This window comes from Peromyscus eremicus, chromosome 7 (assembly GCF_949786415.1).
Source record: "Peromyscus eremicus chromosome 7, PerEre_H2_v1, whole genome shotgun sequence".
In the NCBI taxonomy this organism is placed as follows: domain Eukaryota; kingdom Metazoa; phylum Chordata; class Mammalia; order Rodentia; family Cricetidae; genus Peromyscus; species Peromyscus eremicus.
In genome coordinates this window covers 50,908,842-50,925,614 of record NC_081422.1, presented here as the reverse complement: position 1 = coordinate 50,925,614, position 16,773 = coordinate 50,908,842, and the positions used below count along the sequence as shown (strand labels likewise).

Sequence of the window (16,773 nt, the reverse complement as noted above, 5' to 3'; positions counted from 1 at the left end):
ACCCTGTACAAAGGGTGACTCAGGAACTTGTAAATCATTCCATACACAAGCAAACAAAATAAAGACTACATGAGGCTGAGAATACAGCTCAGCAGGAAAGGTTTGTCTAGCGTGCCTGAGAGGGGACATGTTGGGAAGGAGGGGTTCAGGAGGAGTGGGAGGGGATAAGAGAGGATATCTGGGGTGAAAATGACCAAACTGTATTCTAGAGTTATAGAAAATTGTCAAAGATGTTAAAAAATCAATTTCATGTATACAGATGTTTTCTCTGCATGAATGTCTCTGCATCAGATGCACGGCTGTTGCTCAAGACCAGAAGGTGTCAGATACCCTGGGACTGGTGGTTGTGGGCCATCAGGTGGGTGCTGGAAAGAGCTGGGATCTTCTGGAAAAGCAGCCAGTGCTCTTAACCTCCGATCTAGCTCTCTAAATTGTCAAAAAATTTAAAGGAAAAAAGTGATCTCAGGGCTGGGGAGATGCTTCAGTTGGTAAAACACCTGCATGAAGACCTGAGCTCAGATTACTAGCACCATGTGGAAGCACTAGTGTGATGGGCATGTCTGGATCCCTAGCTTTGGGGAGAGGGGAAAGCCAGGTAGATCCAGAGCATGCTGGCCAAGTTGCCATGTTGGAACCCTGCATAACCTTGAGAAAGACAGTAAGTTGTGGTATAGACAGCACTTTCATGCCTGTCTTAGACTGGCTTCTTTTGGCATACTTCTCTTTTGTTTTTTTAACGAGAGACACACTTCGTATTTAAGTAATTGTTGACTTGGGTTTCTGTCGAATGCAATACAATCCAACCAATTAGTGAGTTCTGGGCCCTGGAAGAGATAGGTCCTATCTCAGAAGAAATAAGGTAGACAGCAGCAGAGGAAGACCTTGCCCTTGTCCTCTGCCCCTCCCCACTCTCTCTCACAAAATTACTTCCTCATCTGAAACTCTTAATTCGACCTGTCCTATGTCAGAGCTATTTAAGCACATGTCTGTCCTTTCTGTTAGTCTTTATCAAGCGTACATGTACATATATACTTAATTTTTATTATGTGAATACACGCTTTGCCTGCATGTATGTCTGTGCACCACCTGCATGCCTTGTGCTGAGGAAGCCAGATGTCAGGTCATCTGGAACTGGAGCTATAGACAGATGTAAGCCACTGTGTGGGTGCTGGGAATCTAACCCTTCTGTAGGAGCAGCCAGTGAGTGCCTTTAACCACTGAGCCATCTTTCCAGCCCCAGAAACACACCTTATGAACACTTTTGTAGCTCCACACAATAAACTTAAGTGAAATGGGAAGATGCTCATGTGAGCTGGATGTAGTGTTTAGGTCACGTGTAGAACACTCATATCAGTTTCACAGCTTCCCACCAATCCAGCATTACAGATATTCACAAAAATCTTCAGATAATCTGTACTGCCTGCTCTTAATTTCCCAATGCCATTCCTATGTCCTCAGGCTCCTCTTCAGAACTACATTCCTGTTTCTGGCCAGAGTCTCTCCACAGACACATGTTCCCATGAGATGATTTCTAGTTCATGTTCATCTGATGCTTCTGACTCTCAATTCCTCTCTCATGAGCTGGCATGTGAGTTAGTGTTTATATCTCTAGGCATTTTAAAGTTTACATCTGAGTGCAGGAAAACAAACACCTCAAAGAAAAAGGACCTAACTTGGAAGTCCTGGTTGAGAGGCAGGAAATTATTTCAGAGAGCAGGAAGTAGTTACAGCTTTTCCACCAAACAATACTTTATCATCCCCACCTTCAGGGAGCGATCATCCTGGTGCAGAGCAGTTAGAGAAGTGCTAGATGTGGGCAAGCATTACCACCTGTTTCTGTTGACTTTTACCAAGCCTAGCCACCAGCTGCTGAAGTTCCGAGAGAAGCTAAGGTGTGAACAGGAAATGCCAACTCACAGTGAAATCAGTTAGTTTCCCAGCTGTTTGGAAAAATCAATACAGTTCTAAGAACTATGTGGTTATTTTCTAATGGTGAAGAAGCAAAGAATAGACAATGTGTCACTCATTAACGTATGAATTTCTATTGCCCACTCTGTGTTCATTTCTTCCTCTCCCTTACTAAAACTCCTATTATTGAGCAGTAATTTCCACACAGTGATGATGTTTCTAGGATTCTTTAATAGCCAGCTATAGTGATGTGACTGGAAGTGTTGAGTGTGATTTCCAGAGAAGACAGGGAAATCAGGCTTGCCAGTTTGTCCTCGCCTCCCTCTCTTCACGGTGCCAGGAATTTCAAAGGGATGGCTGCTGGCCAAGTAGCTATGTTGGAACACAAGGTGACCTTGAGAGATACACTTCGTTGTGGTACAGACAGGAACCTCTGTGTCAGTCTTGGACTGGCTTCTTTTGGCATACTGTTTTATGAGAGACACACGTTTCTGATTTAAGCCATTGTTGACTTGGGTTTCTGTTAAATGTAATCAAACCCAGTCCTAACTCTGATACTGTGATGACTCCTGGCACTTTTCAGAGTATGGCAGTGATTTCTCTTACCTAAACCTCGCCTTCTAACGACACTGGAAGGAAGCCGAGGCACTTGTGATGCTAGAAGAGGGAGCCTAAGGTGACGCCATGCCCAGCACCCAAGAGGAGAGTGCGCTCCAAGACAAGACTGCCTCATCCTGAAGGTTTCAAAAGTATGGTAGAAAGTCACAAATCCCCTTAAAAAATACTTTGATTGTTAAGCGTGGTTATTTTTAAAAAGCAGGAATTTAAGCACAACATTTCTTCAGTCAAAAGATCAACTAACAAGGGACTTCAGAGTCGCTGCCTCCAGAATACTACTGCCATATAAAATGAATTAGAACTCACTGTATTGTTCTTATGCACATTGAAAGAGCTGCACTGTCAACCAGGTGAAGACACATTTTGAATAAGCAATTAGTAAAATGACTGTGTGACTGCTCTAAAAGCCTAGCAGACTTGATTAATGGAGAGTTGACTAAGTCTTTCAGGAAAAAGCAGAAGTAGAACTTTTTTGTTACGATCCAAGCAAAACTGGTCACATGGATTCAACATAGAAAAATTTTAATGAGACAAATGTCAAGCAAGCATATCAATTTCTTAAAGAAAATCTAAAAGTTTAATTACAAAACACTTGTACAGAAACCTGGCAATTCAACAGTTCCAAACACATGTACACAATATTTCTTTTTCTAAAACTTGTCAGAAATCAAACCCCTCATCTCCCCCCCCCCCCCCCCCAGCTGCTCCTGTGTTCTACTCAATAAAAAGCAAGAAGGAAATGTGTAACACTGAACAGGTAACTGCTTATTTCTGGAGGAGCGTGTGTAGGTGCAAAATCAACTATGAACCCACTGGAAATAAGTCCTTGTGCCAGCCTGCACCCTTACCACTCCTCTGTGCTGAGCATGGAAGTGAGAGGAGGTGGCACAGACCAGCTCTACACCACCCGACTGAATCCCAGCCACCCGCAGGCAGGTGTCAAGCTACCGGGAGAGGCAGTGTTTGAAAGTGAGCTACTGCTCTGACAAGGACCCCACCCAGCAGATTCTCCTGAATTCTGGTTAAGCAAATGTGTCTAGACAAGATGAAGTATTACATCTAGAAAGAGGGGAATGATGATCTTTGGACCAAGTCATAGCCTTATCTGGCCATAAAATCAGTGCTGTGGGAGCGGTACAGAACTGCACACAAAGAGAAACAGCAATGTGAGGAGGAAGGAAGAAAGGACAGGAAGCATCTGGCAGAAGGCAGACACAAACTTCCAGAACCAGCTTGGGTGTCCTTCTGCCACAGACAGTGAGTTCTACATGGGCTTAGCAGGCAAGCAATCTAAATGGCAAAAACAGGAGATGAGGACAGGGAACCAGGACAGTACATGGGCAGCAGAGCTGGTGGGCTGTGCAGCAATAACAAAGGAGTCTTTTGCTAAAGGAGCGCTATGTGGGCTTCAGTGCATGGAGTTTGATGTGTTCCCATGACTCTCTATTGTTACTATTGCTGTTTCCTTTGGACTCTCTAATAGAGCACACAGAAGAGAACACAGTGCTGAGCAGACAGGATGGTGCAGCCACAGGATGGGGGCTCTGGATTGTGCCCTGGCTTACGGGCATATTGTGAGGGACCACACTTCATCCTCCTGCCTTTGGTGGCCTAGTGCTTAGATGGGCTCAGCATGCTCTGCTTTGGTTCCAAAGATCTCAGCTGCCACTTTTAGCCTTGTGCTCTAGAGCATAAAAGAAAAACCAAAAACCAAACCAAACCAAACCAAACCCCCAAATCCAAAACCAACCCTGAGAAACAGAACCTGTTTGCTTTTTAAGTTAAACAAAAATCCCTTAATAAGGTGAGGGAAGGAAGGAAGCCTGTCTTTTCCACGTAGATTCCATAGATTCGGCAGTTAGTGGCCACAGAAGGAAGACAAAACACAAGAGGTTTCCACTGTGCCCTGTAGCTCAAGAAACTACTTCCAAAGAAGCTTCCATCACCTTAATGCACCGATCTGTACACTGAAGACAGAGTTGCGCAGTTTCCTCTTAGGTAAACACTGGGCTGTTTTCCAACACCAAATGTGTATTACTTTCCCTTCCTCCCTCTTTACCAATGACCTTTTCCTCGGCAAAAGTGCTCCACAAGACACTGCCAACAGATGGGGACTCAAGAGCCTTGCTGTGGCTGGGATTCCGTGTCTGAGCAGGAGCAATGCTCAGAGAACAGCAGGCAGGACCAGGAAGGAAGGAGGGAGCATTGTCCTTCAGGGCAGCAATCACTGAGCCTGCTGAGGGCTGGCACCCACTGAGCACCATGTGGGGCATGAAACACAGCCTCACTCCACAGGGCACCGTCAACAAGAAGCTCCCTTCTTTGGAGTCACAGCAGGGCAGTGATGGGAGAAGATTGGGCCCATCCAATGAGAATTCTCCTTCAGAGTCCCGCTGAGCAACAAAGCCCAGAGGTCAGAAAATGGAGATATATAACTTGGTGGGAGTGAAGGGAAGCCCCAGAGGCATTTTTAAAAAGTGACATCTAGGTAAGGAAACTGTAGTGGAATTGTAACAATGAGAAATCTTCCCTTCTGCTGTGGAGGGAAGGAAGATGTCAGTCTCGGGGTCACCACTGTCAGAGGAATGTATGCAGATCCACTTGAGCAGAAATGGAAATGAGAGGAATAAGAAGATCTGGAAGTCGGCGAGGGGGCTGTACACTTCCACAGCTTCACACAGGGCGTTTCTATAGAGTTCACACATCCATCTTTGCTGCTTCCTCACACAGCTTCCTGGGGGGCAGGCATTTCACTTACTGACAATTCTTTCACAGGGAGGGATCTGTAGTCCTCTGCCCCCACTCAGTTCAAATGTTCATGGATGGCTTCTCGTTCTGCACAAGCGAAAACAATACATCTTCGAGCACTAAGATCTGTGGAATAGGAAGAAACACCAAACAGGTCACTGCTGGTCAGGAGTTAGGGCTGCAGATTTAAAAATGCTTTGTTTGACTTTTGAGAGGGCTATAACAGGGAAAAATATGAAATAAAGCATGGATAAAGCTGTAGGCAGGCATCAGTGAGATGTTCCAGACAACACTTCAATGAGAAATATGGCCCTGCTCTAGTCCTGGATCCAAGAGAGCCAGTGGCTGTCATCAAAACAGAACAATCAGGCAAATCTGTGAGGGAAATTAGTGACTCACTTCAGTCCACAGAATGTAAGGCCAATCAAAGCCAGTTTTCTTTAAGCATAAAGCTGAGGATGTCTGTCTGTATAGGAAATGTGGTGTTTGTATATTCTATCAACACATTTTCCTACTGATTAAAAATACAGTCATCAGGCTGGCAAGATGGCTCAGTGGGTAAGGCTGCCAAGGCCAGTGACCTGAGTCCAATCTCAGGACCCACACAATGGAAGAAGAGAACCAGCTCCCATAAGCTGTTTTCTGATCTCCACACCCACAGTGTGGCATATACATGTTCACACTCATAGACACAGACAGACAGACAGACAGACAGACACACACACACACACACACACACACACACACACAAATGTAATGAAAATACAATACATAAAAAAGAATGTTTTTAATCTTCAAACAGCCAAGTTATGTGTTTCAATAGAAACCGGGCAATACATGGATTGTGACAGTCATAAAAGTGATCAACTCTCAACAGAAACATCCTCCAGGTTTCATTTTTGTCTCTAGGTGCTAGTTAGCCATAGAAAGGTGACAGCTAGGGTAATTCCTCCATTGTGTATCTATAAAAATAAATTTAAAATGGCTGGTCAAAAGTCACTAACATCACACTCACTTTGCTGTAAGTTTTGAGTACCTTAGCTCTACTTCCCCTGTCACCTTAGTGCTATGCTTCAGAAGCCACTGAATGGCAGTTTAGACAGCCATGTTTAGCTCTGGCTTCTAAAATCATTTCCTCAAGGATCTTCAAATGCTACATGCCACCTCTTTGAGATTCAGTTTCTGCATAACAAAATGCTGGGTTTCTGAGCTGGGGAAATAGCCCAGTAGGTAATGTGCTTGCTGTGCAGGCATTAGAACCCACATAAAAAGCTAGGTGTGGTAGTACACATCTACAACCCCAGTGCTGGTAAGCTGGAGGCAAGCAGACTGCTAGAACTCACTGGCCTGCTAATCTAGCCGAACTGGTGAGTTCCAGATTCACTGAGGGTGACAGAGGATAATTCCAGACCTAAACTCTGGCTTTCACATGTGCATGCTTGGAAGATTGCACATATACATAAAACACAAACACACACACACACACACACACACACACACACACACACACAATGTTGGATTTCTAAAGGCCTTTTTCAGCTCTGATATGTTTTCTAAAACTTGTAAACTGTGGCTACTGGTTTCACTTTGTTCGCTTGCTCCTGACAGTGGAATGAAGCCTTTGCCAAGCTCACGTCCGAGTAATTAATTGCACATGAGTGCTGGGGACATCAGGCCTAGATGTCTGTCTATACATATTTGTATAATGAGACCAAGCTAGTATTAATCACAGTCTTTCTAATTGTTTCATTTGACAGCTGTGGGGGGTGGCTTGGGGCTTGGTTATGTTTGCATGGGAAATTGTAAGAATCTGTAGTAATAGAACAGTTCACATTTTCAGGCTTTTTTTCAAGGACAAAACACTTTTGGTTAAAATCAAGGAGATTGGTAATGGCCTAGGTTTTTCAAAGACTCTTCAGAGAGGAATCACTACAGTTTATAGCCTTATGGTAGATAGTTTTAGGAGAGCCTTACTGGCATATGCTCAAAGTGAAAAGCCACTTTTGGCTTCATACCCGAATTCATTGCCCTCTCCTTAGGTGAGGAGACTCCATGTTATCAATTACTGATTTCTTTCACAATCTTCCATGCTGAGTCTCCCATCTCTCTCTTTTTAAGCCTACAAGAGTGCTAATTGAAAACACTGTGTGAGAAGGACGATGAGCTCCTGAGAATCCCAGGCCTAGATTTACAAGCTGTTCCCTTCATAAGTGGCAGCTTCTTTATCCTGTAGGGAGTCCAGACATCTCTTAGAAGTAAGTCCATTCCATCTGGCTGCTCGACAGAAGGACGATAATCTTGTTCTCATCTAAGCATGACCAAAGCTAAAGTATAATGAATTGTCTTGTACAGTCACCATCCAAAGACTCAAGCAAGATGGATAAAGACTACTGTCTTTGTTTCTGCTAGGAAATGCCGCCTTATTGGATAGAGAAATATGGGCCTTATGTGTTCTCACACGTGTTGCTCAAACTCTAAGCCAAGCCTGAGTCCAGGTTATGCAGATGAGGGTGCTCCTGTACCTGGAGGACAGAGATGCAAACCCATGTTCTCCCAAGGAGCACTCTGCTACTTACTTGTGTTTTAGTAAGTGGTTGTATCACTATGTGGTCCAACCCTAAAATTTCCACCCAGATTATAGTCAATAGGTAAGAAACAATTTAATCAACAGACTATGGGGATGCCTATTTTGGAGATGGCATGTTACAAGAGCATGCTACCTCTAGGAATTAAAGTGAAGAAAAAAAACCCACTTTCATTTAAGAAAATGTTATCTGGCCAGATGTGGCAGTACAAGATACCTTTAATCTCAACATTTGTGAAGTAGAGGCAGGGGGAGCTCTACGAATTTGAGGTCAGCCTGGTTTACATTGCAAGTCCCAAACCAGCAAGGGCTAAACATTGAGACCCTGTTTTAGAAAGAAATGATATCTGATGACTGGTCATTAGTACCAAAAAGTCTTCATGGGCAGTTTTTTTTAGGAAATGTACTTTCTGCCCCTTCCTCCAACAGGATGGAACACTTGCTGCTACTCATTTTTTCTTTTCTTTCATTCATATACAAATTCATATATTTTTCTTTTCATTCATATACGTGTGTGTGTGTGTGTGTGTGTGTGTGTGTGTGTGTGTGTGTGTACATGTGAGTGTAGGAAGAGGATTTTCCCAACACCGTGTGGGTGTTGGGAACTAAATTTGGGTCCTCTGGAAGAACAGTAAGTACTCTTAACTGCTAAGTCATTTCCCTAGTGTTGCGGTAGGGTGCTTTATATATATATATAATTTTTTTTTTTTTTTTTTTTTTTTTTTTTTGAGACAGGGTGTTTCTATGTAGTCCTGGCTGTTCTGGAATTCACTATGTAGACCAGGCTGGCCTTGAACTCAAAAAGATCTTCCTGCCTCTGCAGGGATTAAAGTTGTGAACCACCATGCTCAACCTTTAAATTTTTTTTAAAAAGATGGGGTCTTGGTATGTTAGCCTTGGAGCTCACTATGGAGACTAGGTTCACCGAACCCCTGGTGACTCTCCTGCCTTTATCTCCTAGCTTTTTGTTTGTTTGTTTTATTGTGTACGTATGTACATGTGAGTGAGTATGTGGGTGTTGGTGGGATGTACCTGCAGACTAGAGGACATCCAAGGCTGTCATTTCTCTAGAACCATCCATCTTTTTTTTTGGTTTTTCAAGACAGGGTTTCTCTGTGCAGCTTTGCGCCTCTCCTGGAACTCACTTGGTAGCCCAGGCTGGCCTCGAACTCACAGAGATCCGCCTGCCTCTGCCTCCCGAGTGCTGGGATTAAAGGCGTGCGCCACCACCGCCCGGGCATCTTCCTTTTTTGAGACAGGTCTTTCATTGGCCTGGAGCTCACCAATTAGGCTAAGCTGGCTGGCCAGCAAGCTATAGGGATCCACTGTCTCTTCCTCCACAGTTCGAGGATTAAAGGTATATCACCACACCTGGCTATTTTATGTGGGTTCTGGGATGAAAACTCAGGTCCTCATACTTATGCATTAATACTTAACGACTGAGATACCTCTCTATACCTTTTGTTTGCTTTTCCAGACAGTCTTAGTGCTAACCCACGTTGGTCTTGAACCCACAATCCTCTTGCCTTAGCCTCACAAGGGCTGGGATTACAGGTGTGTGCCACTATGTCTGGCTTTTTTTTTTTTTTAACCTTTTAAAATCAAGACATGAATTGCTTCAATGAAGTTTAGTTCTATCAACATTTAACATAAAATAGTCACACTGCTATTGAGTGGTGAATAAGAATATTTCTTACTTATATAGGTTTAAATATACAAGTACCCATTAACTACTTATAAATTAGCACTAATATTCATCAGAGAAAAGACAGATTAACAGGTGGATGCTATTTAGTTTGTTCTGAGAACTATTTTTTGGGTGATTTCCATTAAATTTTCCTGGAGTCTTCAAGACCCTTTTGGAAACCAGTAAGGGGCAAAGCTAGAACTGAGTTCCAACAACAAAATCATGCTGCTTCCATTCAACAATCCTGACACATGCATGGGAACCCATCTTGAGTCTGTTTCTATACTATTGAGAAAGACGTCCAGCAATTACACAAGAGGAATCTGAGTCAAGTCTCCACCTTAGTCACTTAGTGCAGTTCCAGATTTCAGCAATCCTGATGGTCTGAGGACACCCCACTTTTGAAGATGGGCTGACATACAAGTACCCCATCAGTGTGCACTCACCAGTGCTTAACGATCAAGCCTGTTCACAACTTCTCGGACGGTAGCTATAAAGTTTTCATTGTCTTGGGGATTAGCTAAAATTATACTGTGCAGTCTGTTCATATATGAGTCAATGGTGTCCACTGTTGGCATTTCTCCACTTCCTGAAGTGAGACAAGAAGATACAGTAAGAAAACTTTCCCCATGCAGTTCAGCTACATGATATTTAATGAATCCATGTTAAAAAAAAAAAATCATGACACTAATGTGGTTTGCTAAACAGAAAGATTTTAATTGCATAGGAGAGAATTTTAGACCTCAAAGATAGGGAGCTAATCTTCCTATTCTGTGGTGGGTTGGATAAGAAATGTTCCCCACAGGCTTAATGCATCTCCCCACCCCCCCAGACAGAGTTTCACTGTGTAACAGTACTGGCTGTCCTGAAACTTGATTTATAGATCCGGCTGGCCTCAAACTCACTGAGATCTGCCTGCCTCTGCCTCCTGAGGGCTCAGATTAAAGGCATGCGCCACCACTACCCAGCAGGCTTATGTATTTCAACACCTGGTTCCTGGCTGATGGCACTGTTTCGGGAGGGTATGGACCAGGTGGAGGATAGCTGGAGGAAGTATGTTACAGGGAGAGGGCTTTCTGAGTCTGTAGCTGTGTCCCACTTCGGTTATCTCGCTCTGCCTGGTGTTTGTGGTTGAAGATGTGATCTCTAATCTTCCTGCTCTAGCCACTTTGCCTGCCACCTGCTGCCACACTTCCCCACCACGATGGACCCCCTGGAACCATAAGCCAAAATAAACTCTTCTGAAAGTCCCTTTTGGCCATGATGTTTTATCACAGCAACAACAAATAACTAACACATACTCTAAAGCAGTGGTTTTGTGGGTTTCTTTGGGGGTTGAATGACCCTTTTACAAGGGTCACCTAAGACCATTGGAAAACACAGATATTTACATTACGATTCATAACAGTAGCAAAATTACAGTTATGAAGCAGCAACAAAAATAATCTTATGGTAGGGGGTCAGCACAACATGAGGAACAGAATTTTATAAAGGGTAGCAGCATTAGGAAGGTTGAGAACTGTTGCTTGAAACAGATGGGCGATATAATACAATGTGTATGAGGAGTTGTATAACAAAAGGTTTGAGACTGCCAGATTTTTGCCATGACTATAATTAAAATGAGAGTGTAGGCAAGAAATACTAGTGTTGTTTTCCTTCCCATTAGAACACAAATAAATACAAGGCAAACATACATAGAAGAAAGTGCACTCCTTAGGATTTGAAACTTGATCATCCAATGGTTCGAAATATCAAATTAGGTTTAATGGCAAAGAATATGTTATATTAAAGTAGAAGTGGACAAAAACGTAAATCAGAGTCTAAAAGTCTCGATGATTTTAATAAATATAGACATTCTATAACATGTCTCATTGAAAATCTTTTTTTTTTTTTTTTTTTTTTTTTTTAAAGACAGGGTCTCACTATGTAGACCAGGCTGGCTTCGAACTCATAGAGATCCTCGTGCTTCTGCCTCCCAAGTATTAGGATTAAAGGTGTGGACTACCATGCCTAGCTCCCACTGATGCTTGCGAGGCAGAGGCAGGCAGATTTCTGAGTTTGAGGCCAGCCTGGTCTACAGAGTCAGTTCCAGAACAGCCAGGGCTGTTATACTGAGAAATCCTGTCTGGGGGTTGGGGATGAGAGAAAGTCTTGATGGGACACCTCCCCCTCCCCTTTTCCTCTTGGGAGACATTTTAGCTTCTCCACATTACTTACATGAACAGCATCCCATCCCCACCCGACCCACTCTCCCTCCCACTGACAGTGTATGGAGAGGATGCCGTTACCAGGCAGGGGCATGCTGGCAAAGCTGCTGGTCAGCATCTGTCGCAGGGTCTCTAGGTGCTGCTGAAGGACAGTGTTACGGCTCCGCTCCTGAATCACATCCACCTCCAGCTTCTCCACTGCTGTGCGCATGCTCTCCACATGCTTCTGTAGGGCTGCATTCCTTTCTTCAAACTCCATGTTGGATTTGCGAAGCTGGCGGAGCTCTGCTTCACGAGCTAAGGACACATGCCCCCCAGAACACATGTGGTAAGAGAAGGCACCTGAGGAGACCCAGGATCCCTCTTAAGGAAGTTCTGCTTAGCTGTCTCTCACTAGCTCCCCCCAACCCCCATCTCCCAATTCTCTTTATGACACTCCAGATAGCAATTTCAGCAGTGAAATGCCTGGCTCCCCCGAGCTATTTTAATTCTTAAAGCAACACATTCTATACGCAAGACTGCAACAAACAGTGGCAATTCCCAGCATTTTGTTAGATTTTGCTTTTTAAAATTGTGCAGTGAGAAGCCTGAAGGGCTTCACAGAGGTATCCAAGAAGACTGGCTAAGCATAGCTATGGATATTCATCTTTCCTGCAATGGGATCAGCTTTGTAATTTCTTTTCTTTTTCTTTCTTTTTAAAAAGTATTTATTTATTTTTATTTTATGTGTATGAGTATTTTGCCTGTATGTATATCTATGCATCATGAATGTTTGGTGCCCACAGAGGCCAGGATAAATGCATTAGATCCCCTGGAACTGGAATTACAAATTGCCAAAAACAAAAAAACAAAACAAAAAAGCTGGGTGGTGGTGACACACACCTTTAATCTCAGCACTTAGGAGGCAGAGGCAGGTGGATCTCTGAATCTGAGGCCAGATTGGTCTACAGAGTGAGTTCCAGGACAGCCAGGGCTATACAGAAAAACCGTGTCTTGAAAAACTAAAAAACAAAAACAAAACAAACAAAAAACGAAAACAAAAACAAAAACCAAATTAACAAAAACAAAAACCAAATTGCCATGTGAGTGCTGAGAATGGAACCTGGATCCTCTGGAAGAACAGCCAGTGTTTTTAACCACTAAGCCATCTCTCCAGCCCCCAATTTTGCAATTTCTTACTGTGTATTCTGGACTCCCATGTAAACTTTCATTTGTATAGAGGGTTCTAGGCGACCTAACTAAAGCCACTGCATTAGTGATTTGTATTTATTTCTTTTGATCCCCAAACCAAGTAACTTTGGCTGTACTGGCCTCGCTTTCCCTCACCAGTCACAAGGTGAAATAACAGACATTCTTTGCAGTAGAGTCCTCTCCAGTCCTAAGGAGGGCTATGAGCCAGTGCTTTTGAGCAATGAACTCCTGAGAGCTAAATCCCCTGTCAAAGACCCAAGGAACACAAAAAAACACTGCAGTAATCACCTTTGCTGTGATTCAGGAATTCTTCTGTAAATATAGGGATGTCAAAAACAGAGCGTTCCTTTACCTCTGTTTCTTTCTATGAATCAAGAACAAAAGTTAGTCCTTAGAAGTTAAATGAATAATAGTGCCCAAGGCACAAGGATCATGTCTTCCTTAGAGAAACAGTTGGTCAGCAGGAATCAGACTACGAGAGCCGGGGAGGGGATATAGTCTCTCATTGGAATGGAACTTCACAGAGCTGCAGCAGTTAGTATCAGATCTCTTCAGTATCCAACTGCTAGGTAGTAAAAGACTTTAAAACAAACCAACATGCATTTCACTAATGAAGACCACAGAAGCCCTTTCTTAGCACTGTACTTTGAACAGTCTACAGATGAGAGTTGTGAATGTGGTTGGGTCAGGAATTGAAAAAAGGTATTTTAGTTGTTTTCTGTTGGTTACGCATTTAAGCACTATCTGAGAAGGAAGTATACAATCAAAATTTGCAGAGTGGAGAATAGGAATTCTAAGCAGAGATTTGCCAGCAACGAACAATAATAATGGCATTCTGTTGGTACTTCTATCTATTTATGAAGGGGCAGTAGACTTTTTGGGGCTCTTGTAGACTTTTCTTCAGACATAAGAAAAACAAACCAACCCAAGAAGCCAGAAATAACCAGGCTCTACAAATAAGAAATCTAAGGATTCTGTGAGACAGAGAAGAATAACAAAGCCCTAATTAATAAGCCATTAGATAAAAAGTATCACTAACTACTGTAAAATATTTCCAACCATGAGCTTTAGGAGTAGAGCCAATGGGCTAGAGAGATAGCTCAGTGGTTAAGAGCACTGGCTACTCTTCCAGAGGGCCCAGGTTCAATTCCCAGCACCCACATGGCAGCTAAGAACTGTCTGTTAACTCCTGTTCAGGGGATCTCACATCCTCACACAGACATACATACCTGCAGGCAAAATACCAATGTCCATGAAATAAAAATAAATAAATAATTAAAAAATAACAGTAACAAAAAGAACAGAGCCAATATTTCAACTTTCTTTGGCTGATATTTCTGTAATGAATTTGAAGTTGAAGGTATAATAAATATAAGCTATAGGTGTTTTATATTCAAAATCTTGTACAACATAAAAAGAGAGTAAGAAGTAAGGAAAGTATTGTGAAATCTGAAGATTCCAAAACCTCTCAATAAGAAAGCAGTAAAGAAAATAACTCAGAATTCATTCCTTTAAAAACATGTTACGGTAAGATATAAAACGTATAAAATAAAGGATAAAATGTATCCTTTTGCCAGGCATGGTGGCTCTGGTGGATTTCTATGAGTTCCAGGCCAGCTGGGGCTTTACAACATGTCTGAAAAAACACTGGAAAAAAAATTGTTTCTACTTCTTTTTTTTTTTTTTTTTTTTTTTTAAAGATTTATTTATTTAGTATGTATACAATGTTCTGCCTGCATATATGTCTGCAGGCCAGAAGAGGGCGCCAGATCTCATTACAGATGGTTGTGAGCCACCATGTGGTTGCTGGGAATTGAACTCAGGACCTCTGGAAGAGCAGTCAGTGCTCTTAACCTCTGAGCCATCTCTCCAGCCCCTGTTTCTACTTCTTACCACTATCTTTTATCTTTTTTTTTTATCTTTTTTTTTTTTTGGTTTTGGTTTTGGTTTTTTTGAGACAGGGTTTCTCTGTGTAGCTTTGCGCCTTTCCTGGAACTCACTTGGTAGCCCGGGCTGGCCTCGAACTCACAGAGATCCGCCTGGCTCTGCCTCCCGAGTGCTGGGATAAAAGGCTTACTTTTTAATCTTTGAATTAAAAAAAAAAAAAAAAAAAAAAGACTGATGCCCAGTAGAAAAGCTAAGCAGCTCAGCTGTGAGGAAACCTGAGAGCAGGGATCCTGTCTCACACTGTGTTTACTTAGGAAGGGGGCAGACTGGAGGAACTGCCTACTGATCGGAACAGATCAAGATAGGCATTTAAGATGGGAATCTAGTGGTTCATATGCATGATCACAGCACTTGTGAGATCGCTCTAAAAAAGGATGGAAATCTGAAAAAGTATTATGTTTACTTGAGGAACATTTCATTTCAGAGTGCTTAATTTTACCACATTCTTTTGTTTTTCTAATGGAGCAAAGCAACTTTTTCTAGAACAATTAAAAAATAAACAGCAGGATTACCATCTAAAGTACCACATTTTGACATGCATACCTCTCCCCCAAGACAGTTCCTACCTAGTGGATTTCGCTGAGAACTAATTAATGTATGGGCAAGAGAGACTGGTTCTGAAAGGGATCTTAGCCACATTTCCAGTAGCTGTCTATAGACTGCAGGATTACTGTATGCTTTAACTTTATTACCTAGTTGTGACAGGAAACTCATGACACAAAATCCCAACATGCATACAGTACCATAGGTCCAATCCTAAATCTACCAGTGACTTAGGACAGAGCCTTGTAACTTCAGTTCTCTTACCTTGTTCAACTTCCTACTCAGTTGCACAGTGACCATGAGTCCCAGCATTTGCTATTCAGAATGATAAAGGGTTGCTTGGCTACCATGAACATGGCACAAAGGGCCTTTCTCAAGGTCTTTACTCTCCTCAGAATGGTAATTCCATTCCATTCTTTGCCAGAACAGCCCAAACCCAACCCATTATGTAAGGGCAGAGGCTCGCAGCAGCCAGGTACAATATACACTGCCCCTTGGTGCAGATTCTTAGAGTACAAAATAAGAAACATTAAAGCAATTGAAAGAAACTGTTCAGTCTCTGAATGCAACAGAGACACTCTACTTAAAGGAAGAGCGGTAATAAAAACCACCAGCACTCCTCCATTACTGAGTACATTACTCGGCACAGAGAGGCTCCTCCTGGGGGCTTGGATATGCTTAAGTGCTCTAAGGATTGCTCAAGGGATTAAATCATAAGGATTTGATTACCTCCTCATTGAAAGGGTCTAATTTGTTCAGGCTGAGTGTCATTTTGTCATTTTTCACAAATTAAACAAAATTATTGTTTCTAGCTTAGTCTTCATGTGAGAGGAAGACACTTTCTAGAGAGTACAGCTCACTGACTCTTGCACCTAGTGGGCTTTTTTTTCCTCTTCAGTTTGTCAAGACAGGGTTTCTTTGCTAGAACTTGCTCTGTAGACCAGGCTGGCTACGAACTCAGATCCGCCTGCCTTTGCCTCCCGAGTGCTGGGATTAAAGGCATGTGCCACCACCACCCAGCAGTGGGCTCGTTTTTGATCTGAGAAGACAAGAATATTCTTCACTTTGGATTTCCATTCTGTACACTCACTGACTGGAAGGAAAAAGAACAGAGGACTCTCTGAATGTAATCTATTTCAGCCTGTGATTTAGGGTAAGGCTCAGGGCCAGAACTACAGAGAGTATGCCATGCATCTCTCAAGTGTCTTTTTACTTGAGGACCATTCTTATTATCATGAGCCAGGATGCAGTGCCTTCTGCTATGCAGAACTGTTTCCAGGAGAGCATTTGTAAGCTCTCAGATGCACTCTGCTGCTTCTGTCCAGGCAACAATGACTTAG

The 16,773-nt window shown here is 42.7% G+C and overlaps 1 protein-coding gene across 3 annotated transcripts in view; it reads right to left on the bottom strand.

The window, feature by feature from the left end:
* Nucleotides 1–2,119: 2,119 nt before the first annotated feature.
* Nucleotides 2,120–16,773, bottom strand: part of Hmg20a (high mobility group 20A) — an 82,119-nt gene continuing 67,465 nt past the window's right edge. For 2 of the 3 annotated variants that reach the window (XM_059267933.1, XM_059267932.1), the window contains exons 7-10: nucleotides 13,232–13,307; nucleotides 11,834–12,049; nucleotides 9,992–10,134; nucleotides 4,967–5,400 (exon numbers count right to left, since the gene is read on the bottom strand). In XM_059267933.1, coding sequence (XP_059123916.1) covers nucleotides 9,998–10,134; nucleotides 11,834–12,049; nucleotides 13,232–13,307 — 429 coding nt within the window. In that variant the 3' untranslated portion in view covers nucleotides 4,967–5,400; nucleotides 9,992–9,997. Of the gene's footprint in view, nucleotides 2,376–4,966; nucleotides 5,401–9,991; nucleotides 10,135–11,833; nucleotides 12,050–13,231; nucleotides 13,308–16,773 lie in introns of those variants that run through there. The other variant, XR_009380247.1, reaches the window with a different exon arrangement.